Genomic DNA, 20,681 nt, shown 5'->3' with positions numbered 1-20,681 from the left:
CCTGCAACTTTACTGAATCCATCAATGAGTTCTAGTATTTTTTTCTTGGTGTCTTTAGGATTTTTTTATGTATAGTATCATGTCATTTGCAAACTGACAGTTTTACTTCCTCCTCTCCAATTTTATTCCTTTTATTTTTTTTCTCTTGTCTGATTGCTGTGGCTAGGACTTCCAATACTGTGTTGAATAAAAGTGGGGAGAGTGGGCATCCTTGTGTTGTTCCTGATCTTAGAGGAAATACTTTCAGCTTTTCACCATTGAGTATGATGTTAGCTGTGGGTTTGTCATATTTGGCCTTTATTATGTTGAGGTCTGTTCCATCTATACCCACTTCGTTGAGAGTTTTTATCATAAACACATGTTGAATTTTATCAAAAGCTTTTCCGTTATCTGTTGAGATGATCTTATGATTTTATTCTTTGGTTTGTTAATATGGTTTATCACATTGATTGATTTGTGGATTTTTGAGCCATTCTTGCATCCCTGGGACAGGTCCCACTCAATCATGATGTGTGATACATTTGATGTATTGTTGAACTGGTTTGCTAATATTTTCTTGAGGATTTTTGCATCTATGTTCATCAGTGATATTGGCCTGGAATTTTCTTTTTTCTTTTTTTTCTGTGGTATCTTTGTCTGGTTTTTGTATCAGGGTGATGCTGGCCTTGTAGAATGAGTTTGAAAGTATTTCTTCCTCTGCAATTCTTTGGAATAATTTGGAGGGATAGGTGTTAACTCTTCTCTAACTGTTTGGTAGAATTCACCTTTGAAGCCCTCTGGTTCTGGACTTCTGTTTGTTGGGAGTTTTTGAAATTACTTACTCAGTTTCACTACTGGTAATTGGTCTGTTCATATTTTCTATTTCTTCCTGATTCAGTCTTGGGAGATTGTACATTTCTAGTGATTTGTCCATTTCTTCTAGGTTGTCCATTTTATTGATGTACAATTGTTTGTAGTAATCTGTTATGATCTTTTGTATTTGTGTGGTGTCAGTTGTAATTTCTTTTTTATTTCTGATTTTATTGATTTGGGCCCTCTTTTTTTCCTTGAAGAGTCTGGCTAAAGGTTTATCAATTTTGTTTAAATTTTCAAATAACCAGCTCTTTGTTTCATTTATCTTTTCTGTTTTTTGGTCTCTATTTCATTTATTTCTGCTCTGATCTTTATAATTTCTTTCCTCTACTAACTTTGGGTTTTATTTGTTCTTCTTTTTCTAGTTTCTTTAGGTTGTTTATTTGAGATTTTCCTGTTTCCTGAGGTAAGCTTGTATAGCTGTAAACTTCCCTCTTATTACTGCTTTTGCTGAGTCCCATAGATTTTGGATCATTTTGTTTTCATTTGTCTCCAGGTTTTTTTTTTCAGTTTCCTTTTTGACTTCTTCAGTGATTCATTGGTGTTTAGAACATATTGTTTACCCTCCACGTTTGTGCTTTTTTTTTTCTTGTAGTTGATGTCTAGTCTCATAGCATTGTGGTTGGAAATAATGCTTGATATGTTTTCAGTCTTCTCAAATTTAATGAACTTGTTTTGTAGTCTATCATGTGATCTGTCCTGAAGAATGTTCCATGTGCACTTGAAAAGAATATGCATTCTGCTGCTTTCAGTTGGAATGCTCTCTAAATATCAATCAAGTTCACTTGGTCTAATGTGTCATTTAACAACAGTGTTTCCTTATTGATTTTCAGTCTGGATAGTCTGTCCATTGATGTAAGTGGGGTGTTAAAGTCCCCTACTATTATTGTGTGACTGTAAATTTCTTCCTCTATGTCTGTTAATATTTGCTTATATATTTAGGTTTTCCTATGTTGGGTGCATATATATCTTTATAGTTGTTATGTCTTCTACTTGGATTGATCCCTTGATCACTATGTAATGTCCTTCTTTGTCTCTTGTTACAGTCTTTGTTTTAAAGTCTATTTTTTCTGTTATAGTTATTGCTACTCTGGCTTTCTTTTTTTTTTTTTTTGCGGTACACGGGCCTCTCACTGTTGTGGCCTCCCCTGTTGTGGAGCACAGGCTCCGGACGTGCAGGCTCAGCAGCCATGGCTCACGGGCCCAGCCGCTCTGCGGCATGTGGGATCTTCCCGGACTGGGGCACGAACCCATGTCCCCTGCATCGGCAGGCGGACTCTCAACCACTGCACCACCAGGGAAGCCCAACTCTGGCTTTCTTTTGATTTCCATGTGCGTGGAATACCTTCTTTAATCCTCTCACTTTCAGTCTGTATGTGTCTTTAGATCTCTTATTGTTGACATTGACCTTGATCACCTGGCTGATGTAGTGTTTGTCAGGTTATCCACTATAAAATTACTCTCTTCCCCACTTTCATACTGTACATTTTGGAAGGAAGGAAATACTATGTGCAGCACACACAAAATGAGTGAGGAATTCTGCAGTTCCCTAAGGTTTGAATATCTTATTAAGTTATTTAAAAATTTTCTGTGTGGGAGATTAATCTGTTTTCTCCCAGTTATTTACTTATTCAGTCATGTTTTTTAATCTGTGTAGACTGATGTATATTTATTTTATACTTTGAGTTATAATCCAATAATATTTAATTTATTTTATTGCCCAGGTTTTTCCAGCTTTGGCTATTGGGAGCTCTTTCATATGGCTCTTGTGTCTTTAATTAATTTTATTTTTTATGTTGGTCTTATATCTTGTAACCTCGCTAAACTCATTTATTAGTTCTGGTAGTTTGTTTGGTTTTTTTTAAGATTTGTAGGATTTTCTACATAGATGATAATGTCATCTGGGAAATAACACAGTTTTATTTCATTTCTAAACTGGATGCCTTTTATTTTTATTATTTTATTTCATTTTTTTTTTTGCCTTACTGTGTCAGGTAGAACCTCCAGTACAATGTTGAATAGAAGTGGTGAGAGCAGACATCCTTGCCTTGTCTCTGTCTTAGGGGAAAAGCATTTTAGTCTTTCATCATTAAGTATGATCGCAACTGTAGGGTTTTTGTACAAGTCCCTGTAGTTTTGGGGAAGTTCTCTTCTGTTCCTAGTTTATTGAGAATTATTTTTCCATGCATGGTGTTAACTTTTGTCCAGTGCTTTTTTATGCCTCTATTGAGATCACGATGTGATTTTACTTTTCATGTGGTGAATTATATTAGTTGATTTTTGAATGTTAAACCAACCTTCATTACTGGAATAAATACTTGGTCATGATGTATGTACTTCTTATGTATTGTTTCTTAAACTGTGGGTCATAGCTTGCCTTGTGAAAATAGTGTAGTCAATCACCATTTTGAAAGGAGGAAATAGAATGGAAAATATCAGACTGTATTAAACTATCACTTTGAGAAATTTTTGTTTTGTATGTGTGTACTGGATTGTAAAGTCTATTTCTTGATCTCATATCCAAAATTTTGAAAATAACTAATTCACTTCTTGAACCTGAAGACAATGAGGCATAGAGTGGGGCAAGAAGGCAACTAGACTTAAGAGGAGGTTGCCAGGTTAAAGGAGGTGCAACTGGGGTGTTGGGTAAGGCAGAAAGGAAATAGGGGTTTCTTTAGAAACACCTCATTTGTTTCTTAGTTGTTTTTTTTTTTATTGCGGTACGCGGGCCTCTCACTGCTGTGGCCTCTCCCACTGCGGAGCACAGGCTCTGGACGCACAGGCTCAGCGGCCATGGCTCACGGGCCTAGCCACTCCGTGGCATGTGGGATCTTCCCAGACCAGGGCACGAACCCGTGTCCCCTGCATCGGCAGGCGGACTCTAAACCACTGCGCCACCAGGGAAGCCCTGTTTCTTAGTTTTAAGTGGAGGAATCTTTATGGCTGCATGATGAAGCCCATGGTCTGTGAAAGGGTGTAATTAGGTGCAGATTAATAACTTAATGTTTTTAGCCAAAGGACTTGGCAGACTATCAGATTTTCGGAACGTGCTCCAGTAACATGTTCTCTCGTACAGCTTTACCATGTGGTCTTTAGGTATTTTCTCTTCTAGAAATATTGTTTTTAATAAAGTCAAGTTGAAGCTGTTGTTAGATTTGCTTACATAAAGATTTTGGTTCTTTTTATATCTTTTCATATGCAGTGAGAACACAATCCTTGTAGGGGTGCACAGTCTTGAGATACTAGCTAGTGATTTCAATTACTAGTTCATTTCAACGGTTTTAGTTAGGCCCAACTGGAGAGAATGGAACAATGATGGGTTAAGAATCTTTATGGTATCTTTAAGTTCTTAAATGTTGGATTTGTGTTTCTCAGTTCTGCTCCTTTATTGTTTGTCAGTTTGATCCTAAGGTAGTGTTCTAGTTTTAAATTTCTGAAGGAAGAAATCTGATTGAAGAGTCTAAATGCCTTGTCATTCTCTAGATCAAATCAGCTGTAACCAAGGAAGTATATAACATGTGTTAGGTATGCACCTTTCCCCTATGTTTATAGCCTTTCTCTGGGAAGACAGAATCAGTGGTAACTGGGTAGGCACCCTGAGAGGTGTTTGTTTATAATAAGTTAATTAAATCAAACAACAATGATATTAATAATCAAATTACAGTATTGAAGTAATTTATTTTCTGGATGGTTACAATTAATGCTATTTACGTTAAGGCAATGGTTCTGAGCCTTTTCGGTGTCCAAAAACCCCCTTTGAAAATATTATGAAGTACCTTGGACCCCTTGAAGCCCATCCAAGAACTTCAGATTAAGTATGCCTACTTTAAACTTTTAAATTAAACAATTTAACGTGCATTTTAAAATTCCCTGTAAAGTCTAGTTTTTCATGCTATAGCATGAAATATCAGAATGAGAATGATTATTTCTTTTTTTTTCTTTTTTTTTTTTTTTTTTTTGCAGTACGCAGGCCTCTCACTGTTGTGGCCTCTCCCGTTGCGGAGCACAGGCTCCGGACGCGCAGGCTCAACAGCCATGGCTCACGGGCCTAGCCACTCTGTGGCATGTGGGATCCTCCCGGATTGGGGTACGAGCCCGTGTCCCCTGCATTGGCAGGCGGACTCTAAACCACTGCGCCACCAGGGAGGCCCAGAATGATTACTTCTAATTACAACTGTTATTTGAGAAAAATGTTATCAAGTAGCATAGCTACTTTTTCTTTCTTTCTTCTTCTTTTTTTTTTTTTGCCACTTCTTAAGTTTAGAAGAATAGTAGGCATTGATGTGAATCTCTAACAACCTGTACAATAATAGGAACCATAAATACTTTCAGGACAAGGTGAATAATTCAAGAAATGCATATTTGCTGATGAAGTTTTAAAACAATGTCCCAGGGAGGGGCTGTTATCTGAATACAAAGAATTGTGGAAGAAGGTAAGTAGGTCAGAAAAGGGTTTATAAGCTATGTTCTAAGATTGTTTTTAGCACTAAGATTTTATGATTCTACCCCCAAATACTATATTTAATCTAGAGATGGTTCATTTCACAGATCTGTTGCAGTTTGCTTTAGCAAATAAAACAACTTTATGATCTTTGTTTTTATGATACAGCTATAAAATGGATCTGATGAAACTTCAAATAAATCATAACTAAAATTTACAGTAACATCAGATATTATACCTTTCTGATTTATGATCTACTGTATACTTAGTGATTTATCAAGCCAGAGATCTTTTTTTAGAAAATTTTGATCACTGGTTATGTAATGTCTCTGTGTTGTTCATATTCCTATTTAACCTGCATCTTCATATTAATAGTATAGGTAACACTCACTGAATTTTCTTTTCTGTTTTTTTTTTTTTAAACAAGTCTGTTTATTAGAAAGGCTGGTTTTGGGAGGGGGGTGTTTGTTTTGTTTTATTTATAAACATCAGTGAATTTTCTGTGTTAGAGACAATTCCTGGCATTTTCCATGTTCTAACTCAGTTAATCCTCAAAACAGCCCCATGAGGCAGGTAATATTATTATCACCATTTTACAGATGAGGAAACTGAGCCATAGAGAGGTTATTTATTTATTAATTTATTATTTATTTATTTTTGTGGTACGCGGGCCTCTCCCCGCTGTGGCCTCTCCCGTTGCGGAGCACAGGCTCCGGACACGCAGGCCCAGCAGCCATGGCTCACGGGCCCAGCCGCCCCGTGGCATACGGGACCCTCCCAGACCGGGGCACGACCCCACGCCCCCCGCATCGGCAGGCGGACCCCCAACCACTGCGCAACCAGGGAAACCCTATTTATTTTTTTAAATAAAAATTTATTTTGGCCTTCCCTGGTGGTGCAGTGGTTGAGAATCTGCCTGCCAGTGCTGGGAACGCGGGTTTGAGCCCTGGTCCAGGAGGATCCCACATGCTGCAGAGCAGCTGGGCCTGGGCGCCTCAACTACTGAGCCTGAGCTCTAGAGCCCGCAAGCCACAACTACTGAGCCCGGGTGCCAAAACTACTGAAGCCTGTGCGCCTGGGACCCGTGCTCCGCAGTGGGAGAGATCACTGCAGTGAGAAGCCCGTGCACTGTGGCGAGGAGCAGCCCCTGCTTGCCTCAACTGGGTAGAGCCCACATGCAGCAACAAGACCCAATGCAGCCATAAATAAATAAATAAATAAATAAAAATTAATTTTATTTATTTTATGTTTGGCTGCCGTTGGGTTTTCGTTGCTGCACGCAGGCTTTCTCTAGATGCAGCAAGTGGAGGCTGCTCTTCATTGCGGTGCATGGGCTTCTCATTGAGGTGGCTTCTCTTGTTGCAGGCTCTAGGCTTTAGGCGCGTGGGCTTCAGTAGTTCTGGCACGCGGGCTCAGTAGTTGTGGATTGCGGGCTCTAGAGCGCAGGCTCAGAAGTTGTGGTGCAATGGGCTTAGTTACTCTGCGGCATGTGGGATCTTCCTGGACCAGGGATCAAACCTGTGTCCCCTGCATTGGCAGGCAGATTCTTAACCGCTGTGCGACCAGGGAAGTCTGAGAGGTTAAGTATTTTTTTTGAAGGGGGATGCAATTTTTTTTTAACATCTTTATTGGTGTATATTTGCTTTACATTATTGTGTTAGTTTCTGCTATATAACAAAGTGAATCAGCTATACGTATGCATATGTTCCCATATCTCTTCCCTCTTGTGTCTCCCTCCCTCCCACCCTCCCTATCCCACCCCTCTAGGTGGTCACAAAGCATCAAGCTGATCTCGCTGTGATATGCGGCTGCTTCCCACTAGCTATCTATTTTACATTTGGTAGTGTATATATGTCCATGCCACTCTCTCACTTTGTCCCAGTTTACCCTTCCCCCTCCCCGTGTCTTCAAGTCCATTCTCTACGTCTGCGTATTTATTCCTGTCCTGCCCCTAGGTTCTACAGAAACATTTTTTTTAATTTATTTTTTTTAGATTCCATATATATGTGTTAGCCTACAGTACTTGTTTTTCTCTTTCTGACTTACTTCACTCTGTATGACAGACTCTAGGTCATCCACAAGAGGTTAAGTGTTAAGTGGCATTTTTCTTCTTGCAGAGCGATTCTTGACTTTTAGTGCATTTGTGCTGTGTTCCCTTAAGCAAATTATAAATCTTGATTATATGGACTGACTTACTTGTTTTGCCCTAAATTTTACCGTGTACAGTGCTCTACACATAATTTAGACTCTATGTATTAACTGTAAAATGTGTAATCTAAATCAAACCTTTCCTTTCCATTTGCCTGGAAATTTTATTCCTCTACTTAGCTATTTTGTTGTTACTAATGAAAAACCTAGTAAATTTATTTTCATGTATTACATGTAATTAAAGAAGATTTTGGAAAAATGGAAGCCTGTTTGCATGTTTTAAGTTAGCTTTAAAATTGTTACATTGTTAAAAATATAGTTAACCAATAAAATATGTACATCCACATTTAAAATTTATTTCATATAATACTAACGTTAAAATAAAGAACACATGTTTACTTTAAAATAAACCTCTTTACATGCCATAATGTACATAGTAATGGAACATTATTGTGTGTTCTGAATTTTAAAAATAAAAAATTCAGTAAGAATTGTGCCAGGTTTATCTTTATTATGTGTTATGACTTTCTTCTGTACAGTTGTTATGACTTTGACATATTCAAGTCAATCAGCTTTCTTTTTTATCCTCATTTTGAGTCTTTAACATGTCTACTTCGGTTTTATATAGATTTCATGCTTCCATTCTCCCACTCCACTCTTATCTCCACCAAATAATTAATTATTTGGAAGTTTAATTCATTGACCTAGATTTCTACCATTTTTTAAAAAGTTTGTTTTAAAATGTTTATATAACTTTTAGAACTTTAAATGAGTCTTTAGTGAACTGAAGAGGTTTACTTTGGATAATAATTTATTCTCTTTAGGATCAGGCCCAGTATTATAACCCTTCTAATATTAGTAGAATATTTAGTAGAATAATACAATTATCTGGAAATTTCACATGGCAATTTAGTCCAAAGAGCCTATAGCAACACTTGGACAAAGCATAGGTAGACACATAGCTAGTCCATGCCTTAATGTTATTTTGTGGGTTTTAGTCCCTTTGTTTACTTATTGAAAGTGTGCTTTTCCTCTATCAATTAAGTTAACAAATGTGACTGAAAAACCATCCTCCTCTCTCTGTTTTTGGAAGGAACATAATTATATTAATAAATGATTGGGAAATATTTGTGCAAAACTGAAATATATGTTAAATGAAAGCCTCATGTATGAATAATAGAAGATAAATAATTTGATATGTCCACGGCCTACCCAGTATAAGAAACCAACTCTCTAATAGCTGTGGATGTGACAGTTACCAATACATCTTCAGCTTCCTCTTTAAAATATTTTAATAGATGAGCAGTATTAATATGTTTCAAGATTAGCTCCACCGCTCTGCCATTTTAAAGTCCTGTTTGGATAAGCTTGAACTTTTTTGGGTTTTTTTTGGCTGCACCCCTTGCGGGATCTTAGTTCCCTGAGCAGGGATTGATCCCGCACCCTCGGTGGTGAAAGTGCAGATTTTGGACTACAAGGGAATTCCGAAGCATGAACTTTTTTTTTTTTAATATTTATCTATTTGGTTGCACTGGGTCTTAGTTGCAGCAGGCAGGCTTCTTAGTAGTGGCTCCAGGGCTCCTTAATTGCGGCTTGCTGGTTCCTTGCACGTGGGCTCCTTAGTTGTGGCATGCAAATTTTTAGTTGCGGCATGCATGTGGGATCTAGTTCCCTGACCAGAGATCGAACCTGGGCCCCCTGCACTGGGAGCACGGAGTCTTATCCACAGCGCCACCAGGGAAGTCCCCCCAAGCTTGAACTTTTGATATTGCTCCTGTTAAAACTATAATCAATGCCTTCATAATTTAAACTCAATAAAAAGCAGGTCAGGAGAAAGAGAACTCTTAATTGGATATCTGTTTTGTATCAGATACTTTACATATTATCTTTAATACTTTACATATTATCTTTAATCCTCACTAAAATTTTTTGAGTTGCACATTTTTTGAGTTTTTTCTCCATTTTACAGATGAGGAAATTGAGGCAGAGGGGTGTCACAGTAGGTGGCTAAACTAGAATTCACATTTGTTTGTCTGACTTTAAATACGGTCCATGCTCCTTGCACATGTTGTCCCTTTGGTATGAACTAAATTGAAGATAGAATTTCTTGTGAATAACATTTTAATCTTTCCATCTTCCACTTTTGCATATTGAAATCACAGTATATAATTTTGAACCTTGAATTTTCACCAGGCGCTATAGTATAACCATTTCTTTATATAATTCTCAACACGTATTGCTTGATATATATGTAGGCATAATGTATCATAATTAAAGGGATTATTATGGAGTGCTTTCACTTTTTTCCTTTTGTAAATATCATTGAGATGAACATTCTTGTACCATAGACCATTAAGATGTTGCCTGATTTCTCCACTAATCACCCCTCCTTGCCCAATACTAAGGATATATAGTCAAATGTTGTATTCATGAGTTAATCAGATTCGTTTTTGTCCATCTATCCCTCTGTCCTTTCTTCCTATCTTCCCCTTGAATATGGTTACAGTATTTTTTAATACAATTAGGTTCATTTGTTTCAGGTCGCTTTCAGTTTTAGGCATTTCCCCTCTTCACATTCTTTCTTATTTTATTTTTTGCATATATAGAGTATTAATATGCTTTCCAAAATCAAAACTGTTCAAAGCCAGTCCCTCTTCTTGTGTACTCTATGTGCTGTCTTCTAATCAAGGATTTTATTCCATCCATTGTCTGTCCATCAGTAGTTTTCTTTTCTCTGCATCATGGTCATCAACATACAAGCCTGCTGAATTTTCTCTCACCTAACAAAAACGATTTCTCTCCTACCTCACTGGCCCTTCCTTCTTAATCGCCTTTATTGGTTACTTGGCCTCTTATTGGTCCTTGACCACAGTCCTTGAGCCATTTCATTTTTTGTCTCCATCTTGCAATTGTAAATACCATATATAACATTGGTGATTATTAAATTTGTGTCTGCAACTACTGAATAAGATTTGAATATCCAGCTACCTAATTGGTATCTCCTCTTGGATATCTAATAAGCATCTCTTAATGAAACTATTCCAAGCCTAAATTCTGATCCTTAATCCCAAGCTTATTTCTCCCTCTGTCTCTTTACCCCAATAAATGGTGGCTCTATCCTTCTGTTTGCTTAGATCAAAAACCTTGGAGCCATCCTTGACTTCAATCTGTACTATCAAATCCCGTTGGCTTTACCTTCAGAATATGTCTAGAATTGTTCCCTTCTCACCACTTCCTACTCTTCCATCTTGGTCCAAGGCAACATCTTCTCTTACCTGTCTTATTGCAATAACCTTCTGTCTGGGCTCCCTGCTTCTGTCCATGTCCTTCTTTTATCTATTCTCAATAGAGCCATCCTTTAAAACTCCCTGTTCTTGTCAAAAACCATCTCCAGTCACTCTCATTTTTACTCAGAGTAAAAGCCAGAGAGTCCTTAGAGTGGCTTAAAAGGCCTCACATGATCTGGCCCTTGTTATTTCTCTAACCTCATCTCCTTTCATTTTTGCCCTTGTTCATTTCCTCCACTCACATTGGCCTTCTTGCTATTCCTCAGACCTGCCAAGCATGTTCCTACCTCAGTTTTTGCCCTTAGCTTTTCCTCTGCCTAGAGCATTCTTCCTCCAGATATTTGCATAGCTAGCTCCTTGGCTTTCTTCAGATCTTTGCCCAAATGTCATCTTTTTAATGAGGCTTTTCCTGTCTACTCTTTTTTGTTTTGTTTTGTTTTGTTTTGTTTTTTCGGTATGCGGGCCTCTCACTGCTGTGGCCCTTCCCATTTTGGAGCACAGGCTCCGGACGCACAGGCTCAGCGGCCATGGCTCACGGGCCCAGCCGCTCCGCGGCATGTGGGATCTTCCCGGACCGGGGCACGAACCCGTGTCCCCTGCATCAGCAGGCGGACTCTCAACCACTGCGCCACCAGGGAAGCCCCCTGTCTACTCTTTTAAAAATTAAAAGGTCCTCTGCTTGCACCTCCTATCTTACTTTCGCTTTGTTTTTTCCACAGTTATCAGAATCTGACTTTTTTTTTTTTCAAGAAAGAAATGGGAAATTTTATTCAAGCCAATCTGAAAATTATAACTAGGGAGATAGTCTTTCAGAAAGCTCTGAGGACTGTTCTGCCCATTAGAGGTCTAAGCACAGTTATATAAGTTTTTGAGACAAAGGGTTATACATCAAAGGGTTAAACATCAAGGTGGCATTGACAGTTTACATAGTTCAACAAAGTGAGTAGTGGGTCATCATAACCCCTTACACGATAACGGAGGGAATGCTATCTCCTAAGGAGTTTCCTTGCTGGTGCCAGCAGGAAATTGATGTGTGTGTGTGTGTGTGTGTGTGTGTGTGTGTGTGTGTAGACGTTCCTGTGTCTTCTTAGGGAATCTAGTTAATGTATAATGCAGATGCACAATGCACACTAAGGAGAAGGTATAGTGGCTCAAACAGCAGAGAAAATTTCACGTTAAATTTCTTTTCCTGCCTTAAAATAATTTTGTTTCATCAGCAGCCTCATTGAGGAGGTAATATTTGAGTAGACTCTAAGGTGGTAAGGGACTTAGCCTTATGGATATGGTGGAAATAGTGTTGCAGGCAGTAGGAGCAGCCAGTGAAAAATTCTAAGGAGGAGAGCTTGCCTGGTATGTTTGGAGAACAGCATGGGGACACTGAGGGTAAGAGGTGAGATTAGAACTGTAAACTAGTATGTTTGTTGGTGTGTGGGGGGGCTTTTGGTCACAGAATTAACCTTATTCATGAAATAAAAGCTATACATTTTCTATTTACACTATAACTATGTATTATAAAGTCAAGGAAGTCAGTGTTGTTCTTTCTTAGACTTTATATTATGAATATCAGGATGAAAAGTGGTTTGAAGCTCTAATTTTTTAACTCAATCAACTGTGCAGAAATCGCTTATGAACTATATGTTAATGATTTGAATCATGTGCCTGAGGTCCCTTTGCCAGAGACTTTTTAATTTAATTGGTAGTGGTGAGGGTGGGAAGGGAGGGGGTTGTGCCTGGGCATTGAGTTTTTTAAGCGCTCCCAGGTGGTTCTATATGCACTGCTCTGGTACCTGAATATATAGAAAAAGAGACAGCTTTTCTCATTCGGGCTCCAAAGTAGTCTGCTCAGTATGCTTATCATCCTTGCTGCTTCAGCTCACTGCAGTGTCTCATAACTACCTGGAACTCCACAACCACAAATCCCCTCCACAGAAATCCTGGGACCTCTCCTAGCCATGCCATTGGAGGGGAAAGGTAGGACAGGTAAGAGTTCTCCTTTACTGCCCCATTCATAAGTTCCCCACAACACCAAAAAACAAGACTGGGTGTGGGCACCAGATGACTGAAAAGTTTGTGTTACAGAATGACAGTGTAAGAGGAGGGGTAAGAGAAGAGGGGAGCAAAATGTTGGCATCAATTGCCTAATAAAAAATTTTAAGAACAAGGCTGCCTAATATTCAGTTTCAAATTTTGGCATTGTTGTGGTAGAAAATACCCTGTCTCCCCCACTCATCTGTTTCATTTATGTGTCTGGCACATTTTTGGCACACAACAAATATTTGTTATATAAATGAATGAATGAATTCAAGTGGGCTGAACACAAAAAGCAACAAGCCTCCAACCCATCCTTTCCTGATCCCTCCAATCTTGTTCCCCAGTGGCAGTCGCATTTACCTCACTGTTACCCTACTAGCTCTAAATTATATATCTATGCTGTTCATTCTAGATGTATCAGTGTTAGATCTTGCATACTCACTTACTGCTAAGATAGGTAAGGATTTTACTAAATTAACCACTCCAAATTTTACCGACCTACAATACCTAATAAATTATATCACTATTGTTAGCTTTTCCATTGCTTACGTTTGTGAGGTTAAACAATATACTTAAATTTGTATTTCTTATTTCAACTATAAGGAGTACCTCTTCACTTTGAATCTGACTTATTATATATTTAACTTATTTCTTAATTCTCTGTGTTCTACCCCCCAGTTAAGCTCCATGAAGGAAGAGATTTTTATCTATTTTGTTTACTCTCAAATCCCCAGTGCCTTTTATTTATTTATTTATTTTAAAAATATTTATTTATTTTTGGCTCCATTGGGTCTTTATTGCTGCACGCAGGCTTTCTCTAGTTGTGGTGAGCGGGGGCTACTCTTCGTTGCGGTGCACCGGCTTCTCTTTGCGGTGGCTTCTCTTGTTGCGGAACACGGGCTCTAGGCACGTGGGCTCAGTAGCTGTGGCTCGTGGGCTGTAGAGTGCAGGCTCAGTAATTGTGGCGCACGGGCTTAGTTGCTCTGCGGCATGTGGGATCTTCCCGGACCAGAGTTCGAACCCCTGTCCCCTGCACTGGCAGGTGGATTCTTAACCACTGTGCCACCAGGAAAGCCCGCCCTGCCTAGTGCCTTTTAAATTATAGGTAATCAGTTAAAATTTATTGAATGAATGAATGAATAAAATGGTCAAGGCCTTGTGTAATCAGTCCTCTCTTTGTCCTTCCAGAGTTATCTTCTGCTCCCCTGGCTCTCTTGCTACATGCCAGATGCTGATCTTTTTCACTTCCACTTTATACCATGCTCCCTCCTGCCTCAGAACCTTTATATGTTTTATTCCCTCTACTTGGAATACGCTTTATTTCCTGACCCCTTCTTTTCCTTGCCTAGTTAACTTCTATTACTCATCCTTTAGATATCAGCTCAAAAGTCCCTATTTCAAAGAAGATCTGGATTAAGAACCCCTGTATTCACTCTTCACCAACTAAACTGAATATTTCAGAAAGGCAAAAACCTTGAGTATACTGCTTGCCAGTGTATGTGTCGGAATAGTGAATCCTCAGTAAGTACTTATTGAATGTTCCCTTCTGCATTAATATTCTGCCTTGAGGCAGTGGCAGGTCATTCCTATATGATTAGAAATGGCAGCCTCTCAGGAAACTTCATATTCTTAAATGAAACATGATTGGTAGTAAGTGAGAAACAGCTCAGCATCTTTGGTCAAATATGGGTTAAATACGAGCTTTATGTTGAGAAAGTCAGTGTGTTGACATTTTGTGAGAAGATAGGAATCCAGATAAGATCTGGCTCAAGAAATTCTGGTTTAGGGTCAGTGCAGAAGCATGTGCATATTGATTCTTGTTGATGTGTAGGGCATGTAAATAACCCAGTACATTTTGTTACTTTAATATTTAATATCAAAAAATGGTAGAAGACTGGCTAATAACTCCTTTGTTAGCCAGTAGTTAACTTTTTCAATAGTTTCACTTTTGAAAAAGTAAGGCTGGGTAAAGTTAGCAATTTTTTATTTTGTAGGATTGTGTTAAGAATTAACATATACGAAAGTTCTTTAAAGTGCATGTGTAATTTATTGTTATTATTACTATTATCATCATTATTAGTTGTGACATTGGGCAAATAAATTAGTTTCTCTTTATATTTACTCTTGTAAAAAGTGGGAATAAGGACTTCCCTGGTGGTCCGGCAGTTAAGACTCCACACTCCCAACGCAGGGGGCCCAGATTCGATCCCTGGTCAGGGAACTAGATCCCACATGCTGCAACTAAGAGCCCGCATACTGCAACTAAAAGATCCCGCACGATGCAACTAAAGATCCCGCACGCAGCAACGAAGATCCCGCTTGCCATAACTAAGACCCAGTGCAGCCAAATAAATAAATATGAAAAAAAAAAAGTGGGAATGAAAATAGTATTGACCCTAATGGGTTATCATGAAAATTAGTAACGCATGCACTCAAAGAGAAGAGCTTGGTATCCAGTAAACCCTTGGAAAATGGTCACTGTTATTTTAACTATTATTATTTTCAATCTTTTCTTTTGAGTTTAAGAACTTTCCTTTCTAAATCATTATAGAGAATTTGAGTTCTTTAATTAGAATTCAGGGTCCAGTCTCCTATGTGACTTTTGGCACTTTCATTAAGCTCTTGGCATGATGAATGGCAGTGGTGGCAGCTGCTGCTGCTACTATTTCTAAAGGTCCACCTCATTTCCTTACCTTACTTGTATATTGGTTAGTGAAATAGGAATATCCACTTCTGTGATATTGTCTGTAGTGAAGTGAACAAAATGTTGTAAGGGATGGCTCAAAGCCTTGCATAGTTCCTGAAAAATAGTGGATACTAAGTATTCATAAATTTGAAAGACAGTAAGAACTAGAGCTTGATTGTGTCTGGTTATAAGATATTTAAATGTATACCAAAAATACTGTAGACTTTGTGTAAGAGAGCTATGGACAAGGGAGATCAAAACAATAATAACAAAACCACATTGAAAAACACGGATTAGAGTAGAGCCTATCATTGTGGTTTTGTGTTTCTTAGTGCTGCTATTACATTCTTAATGCTCTGTATATTTGCAAGAACAAGTCAGGGGTACAGTAACTAACACTAAAATAAATGTCAATATATATTCTCTTTCAGATTTACCAAAAATTTATCTCCTGACAAGATAAATCTAAGTACCCTTAAAGGAGAAGGTGAACTGAAGAATTTGGAGTTGGATGAAGAGGTGCTCCAGAATATGTTGGATTTGCCAACATGGCTTGCTATCAACAAAGTTTTTTGTAATAAAGCATCTATTAGGGTGAGACTTTGATATCTGTGCAAGGCATTTTCTGTTTTCATTTTGTTTATTTAATCCCTATCTTTTAAAATAAATATTTTGTTTTCGGTAATTCTGAAAAGAAGCATTTTTATTAACATAATTTTAAAAGACAGATACCTTGTAAATAATTGCATGAATGTGTGCCTTTTGAATTTAATTGAATGCTAATATATGTTTATTAATTTATAGGTTTTAAGTTTTATTAAAATTTAATATTAATATTTAAATAAAATTGTTCATGCTTTATTAATAAAATAATTTGGTACATATTTAAAATTTTTTTCACACGATTTATTGTCAAAAGGGACAATTTAAATTTGTAGTTAGTAAACACTACTTCAAATGAAGACATAAGGACTGATAAGTTATCTTATTCTGGACATTATACTTTTATTTGAAATTCTGTCTCTTTTCCTCATTTGTTTTTTATTTTGAGGTTTTTAAAGTTTTCTTTTAATACTAGTTCTGCTTATTAAAACTTAAGCTTTCTTATTATCTTTGGCTCTAATCATACATCATATCATTTCCTTCTCTTAAAGATTAGGCTTAGTTTGGGAGCCTACTCAGTAGAAATACTGCATGCTAACTTTTCATAAAATTAAAATTGGGCTCCAAAGAAAAGATTGTAGAAAAGTTGCTGTATCCTTTGATGGTAACCTTTAATTTTTGTTCTATCCTCCATAAGCCCAAATGTCTAAAAACATGACATTTTTAGTGCAGGATATATTTGAACATTATTTATTTGATGTTACTTGTATTTAACATTAATGGTCTCACTTTTGTATTTGTCTTGAATACCTACAAGGAGATTGGTTGGAATTCTAGAATTTAAAAAATTGTTAAATAAACAAAACACTGATTATACTTTGCTAGGAATTCTTCAGCTACAAAATTAAAATGTGTTTTCAGAACTGGGGAAAAAAGATATTAAGAGAACCTGAAATTTTTATTTAAAAAGATGACCAAGAAAATAAGGCTAGTAGTCTTTTTTAATATAAAATAGGTGCAGCTGATTTCAAGAGTATGAATGAATTGCTCAGTTTATTATTTTTCAATTTAAGAAAAAAGTCATCTGATATAATTTGGTATGTCTTTCACTATGTTAAGAGAGTATCTGTGTTGATTACTGTTTTATATTATTTTTTTAATGATTCATTTTAAAGAAAGAAAAATTTTCTTTTGTAGATACCATGGACAAAACTGAAAACACATCCCATCTGTTTGGTAAGTTCTGAATTGCTTCAGAAATAAACTCTTATATATGCATATAATCTAACAAATCTAATATTAAACAAAATATTAATATTTTGTTTCATAGAAACATAATCTCATGGCTTCTCTGCTAGTTATCTTTCATTCTATTTTGATGGTTCTTAGTTTTATCAGTTCTTAAATGAGAAGTTTGAACTTTAAAATGAGAGGGTCTTTAAAGTTTTTCAGGTCTAGAATATTATATTGTAAGTTGGTATATTTTATTGCATTTTTTAACTTTTTATTGATATATTATACTTTATTTATGAGATTCTTCTTTTAATAAACTTTGGTCCAGACTTTCTGTGTTTCTGCTTTTACTGATCTAATATAATACGTTCTTTAATATACTTTACTTTTTAAGGAAAACTGATCAGTTGGTCATTTATTGATTCATTCATACCACAAATATTTACTGAGCACCTCCCCTCTGCCCTGAGAGAGCATATTTTTACAAGGTGACTGACAACGAACAAGTAAACAAAACAAGACAGTTTCAGATAATAAGTACAATATTAAATAGAGAATGAAGAATGACTGGAGATGTGTTAGTGATGACTACTAAGGACATTTGATCTTCCTTCAAGAAAAAACTTGGACTGAGAAAGAAACTTTTTTACTATGAGAGTATTTACTTTTTCATATTTCTTGCATTTTTCTTAGTTACACATCTTAAATCTCAGGTTTTAGATTGGTTCTATTTATTTTAATTAGCCCAGGTTTTAATTAAAGCTCAGGTTTAAGCTTTTAGAGGTGGTTTAATCCTATTTATTAATAAATAATCTAATTTATCAATTAATAATGTAGTACACTCTGGGATTAGCGATTATATGTCTGTAAAACTTGATGATGTCATCAGTATATGGTTACTTCTTATAGTTTTTTTCTCCTGTACTCCTGTAATAAGCTTTTCCACCAGATAATAAGTGCCTTGAGAAAGGACTAAGCACTTTTTTTTTAGTATTTCTCTTTTTAGACCTCTAGAGAAACATTTAAAATAACTCTGCTTACTTACTGTTTTCTTTGCTCCTAAAGAAATGAAAGAGAAAATAGTCTTAAATAATATCTACGTAATATACATAAAATAAAATACCTAATGTTTACATTTTTAATATATTTTTATTAGTCCTTGGATAAAGTAATAATGGAAATGAGTACATGTGAAGAACCACGAACCCCAAATGGCCCATCACCAATTGCAACTGCTTCAGGACAAAGGTAAGCTATTTTCCATTAATCTGTATGACTGGCAAAGGGAATTTTTTTTTCTGTTATCTGCAGTAATGGGACATAAAGTAAAATTTCCTAAGTTCAGTTTCTATTTTAGTTACTTCTCCCATCAAACATTTTACAGTTTTAGTAAATACATTGCAAAAGTAGCAGAATTGATTTTTAGCCTCTTTTATTCATCTTGTTTTCCTTGATATTAAATACTAATGATCAGTCAAATGCAGAGCAGTAGCAGAAAATAAAAGAAGAGCTTAGGCATTCTAAATCAGATAGTCTCTTACTTGGTTTCTCTGTATAACATTTGTTCTATGCATCAGTGGAATTTTTATGACTCTTAAGAGTTAAGTTGATGCCTTAAAAAATTATAGACCTTTCGGATTGCTCTAAAATTCATTAAATATAGAATGCTCACACTTTACACAGATTGAATTTTGATAGATAAAAATCAGATGTTAATAAAGTAGGAGCATGGGGAGCGTTTCACAAAGCTGCCTTGAGAAGTTAGAATAGTTCTTAAAAAATAGATCTTCAAAAACTTGCCTATTCATCTTTGCATTCAGTAAATTTGGATCTTGTATATCATTTCCTCAAAACAGGTTTTCTGTACTATTTTTGGATGCTGCAGCTATTCACGTAAAAAGTTTACATTGATTTTAATGTGATTAGTGCCTCCTCAAGTTGTACAACATGGCAGCCCTGAACATTTACAGTATTCTGGGTGCTGTATAAAACCAGTGATAAACTCTTCTTGAGAATGAACATACACATACAGATACACACACATACTCTGTTTCTTGCACTCTCATATTTTCCTCCTCTTTCACCAAGGTTGAGCCACCATTATTAATGCATTCTGTGAGAATACCTGCAGTCTTATCAGTGGCTTTTCGTGTGGGAATCAAATGGTGATCCATCCACTGCTGAGAGTTGACTGAAGGCCAGATTTTTCAGATATACAGTTTATATTTGGACTATATGTAATAGTGATGGGGAAAAGAGCTTTCACATTAACTTCTTTGTAGTTTACGTATTTTCCAGCAATTTGAGATTTTAAAGTTTAGATTATGATTTCAGGTTAGATAGAGTAGGTTGGAGCAGTTGATCTTAAAATTGGCTAGACTCAGAAAATTGGAGAAAAAGTTGAGATGTTTATAAGACTATTAAAAGGGCAAAAGAAGATCAGGAAAGTTGCTATAAGCAAATGATTTATTTTAATTAGGTGTGACAGAAATTAGGTATTTTCTTATTGTATGCTAAGTGTAGTTGATACTGTTCTTCCCAATTCATGTTTTTGTAGTGTCAACAAGCTTTATAATTTTGGCTTTGTAATCATATGATGGTAATCCTTATATTGTATGGTAGTAGCTTTATTTCTATGTTTTCCAGACTTGCCTAATTGTAGCAATCATTTAGGGTGCTTATGAAATTCACAGTTTTTTAGGCTCCTCCTTTAAAATTAGGATTCATTAGGTCTAGAATGGTTATCAAGAATATGAATATGTATTTTCAACAATTCTTTATAGTCATGCAATTTAAGGAAACACTGATCTATTTGATTTTATTTCTAGCTAAGAGATTAAAATAGAGGGAAATTAACGATTAATAGGGTGACCCTTCCTTCTGTGCAGAACCTGTAGGCTAACAATGCTCCCACAGATTGATGGTCTACGAAACTTTGTAAATTCAGAAATTTGATTTTATCACTTCACATGAAGGAGATAAACATCTACGTGAAGATTAACCAAACTCAGAAGAGACTTATTTGTAAACTGAAATTTCGTTTATAATGGATGACATAAACCAGAAACATGTAGACATTAGTCATTGAGTCTGCCTTCACCCTTCTGATGGTAAATTGTCCAGTACAATTGTAGCACTTTTTAATGTGCATAGATTAGATTAGATGGATTTGGATATTCCAAAGGGTATTCCCAGATAATTATTATAGAAATATTCTTCCAACTCCAGGAATATTTCTGTCTAAGTGACCAGTATTTGTCCTTAGGATCACAGCAACTCCTCCCTAGGATGCTGATGAGTTCTTCCTCTTCAGTTCTCAATTTTCTAAACCCCAGGTAGACAACCACCTTTTTTTTTAATAACAAAATTACCTCAGTCAAGCCAAGGACCGTATAAATTA

General features: G+C 36.4%; 1 protein-coding gene across 15 annotated transcripts in view; it reads left to right on the top strand.

Moving 5' to 3' along the window:
* BLTP3B (bridge-like lipid transfer protein family member 3B) overlaps positions 1-20,681 on the top strand; it is a 104,089-nt gene that overhangs the window by 21,925 nt on the left and 61,483 nt on the right. For 8 of the 15 annotated variants that reach the window (XR_004483117.2, XR_004483116.2, XR_004483115.2 and 5 more), the window contains 3 exons: positions 15,877-16,039; positions 17,246-17,284; positions 18,438-18,529. Coding sequence is in view for 12 of the 15 variants with exons in the window: in XM_033427660.2 (XP_033283551.1) it covers positions 15,877-16,039; positions 17,246-17,284; positions 18,438-18,529 (294 nt within the window). In the remaining 3 variants the exon portion in view is untranslated. Of the gene's footprint in view, positions 1-5,184; positions 5,286-12,688; positions 12,709-14,133; positions 14,281-15,876; positions 16,040-17,245; positions 17,285-18,437; positions 18,530-20,681 lie in introns of those variants that run through there. The other 7 variants (XM_049694711.1, XM_033427662.2, XM_033427665.2 and 4 more) reach the window with 4 other exon arrangements.

The sequence above is a fragment of the Orcinus orca genome, chromosome 11, assembly GCF_937001465.1.
Source record: "Orcinus orca chromosome 11, mOrcOrc1.1, whole genome shotgun sequence".
NCBI classification, from domain to species: Eukaryota; Metazoa; Chordata; class Mammalia; order Artiodactyla; family Delphinidae; genus Orcinus; species Orcinus orca.
This window is presented reverse-complemented; position numbering and strand designations above follow the sequence as displayed.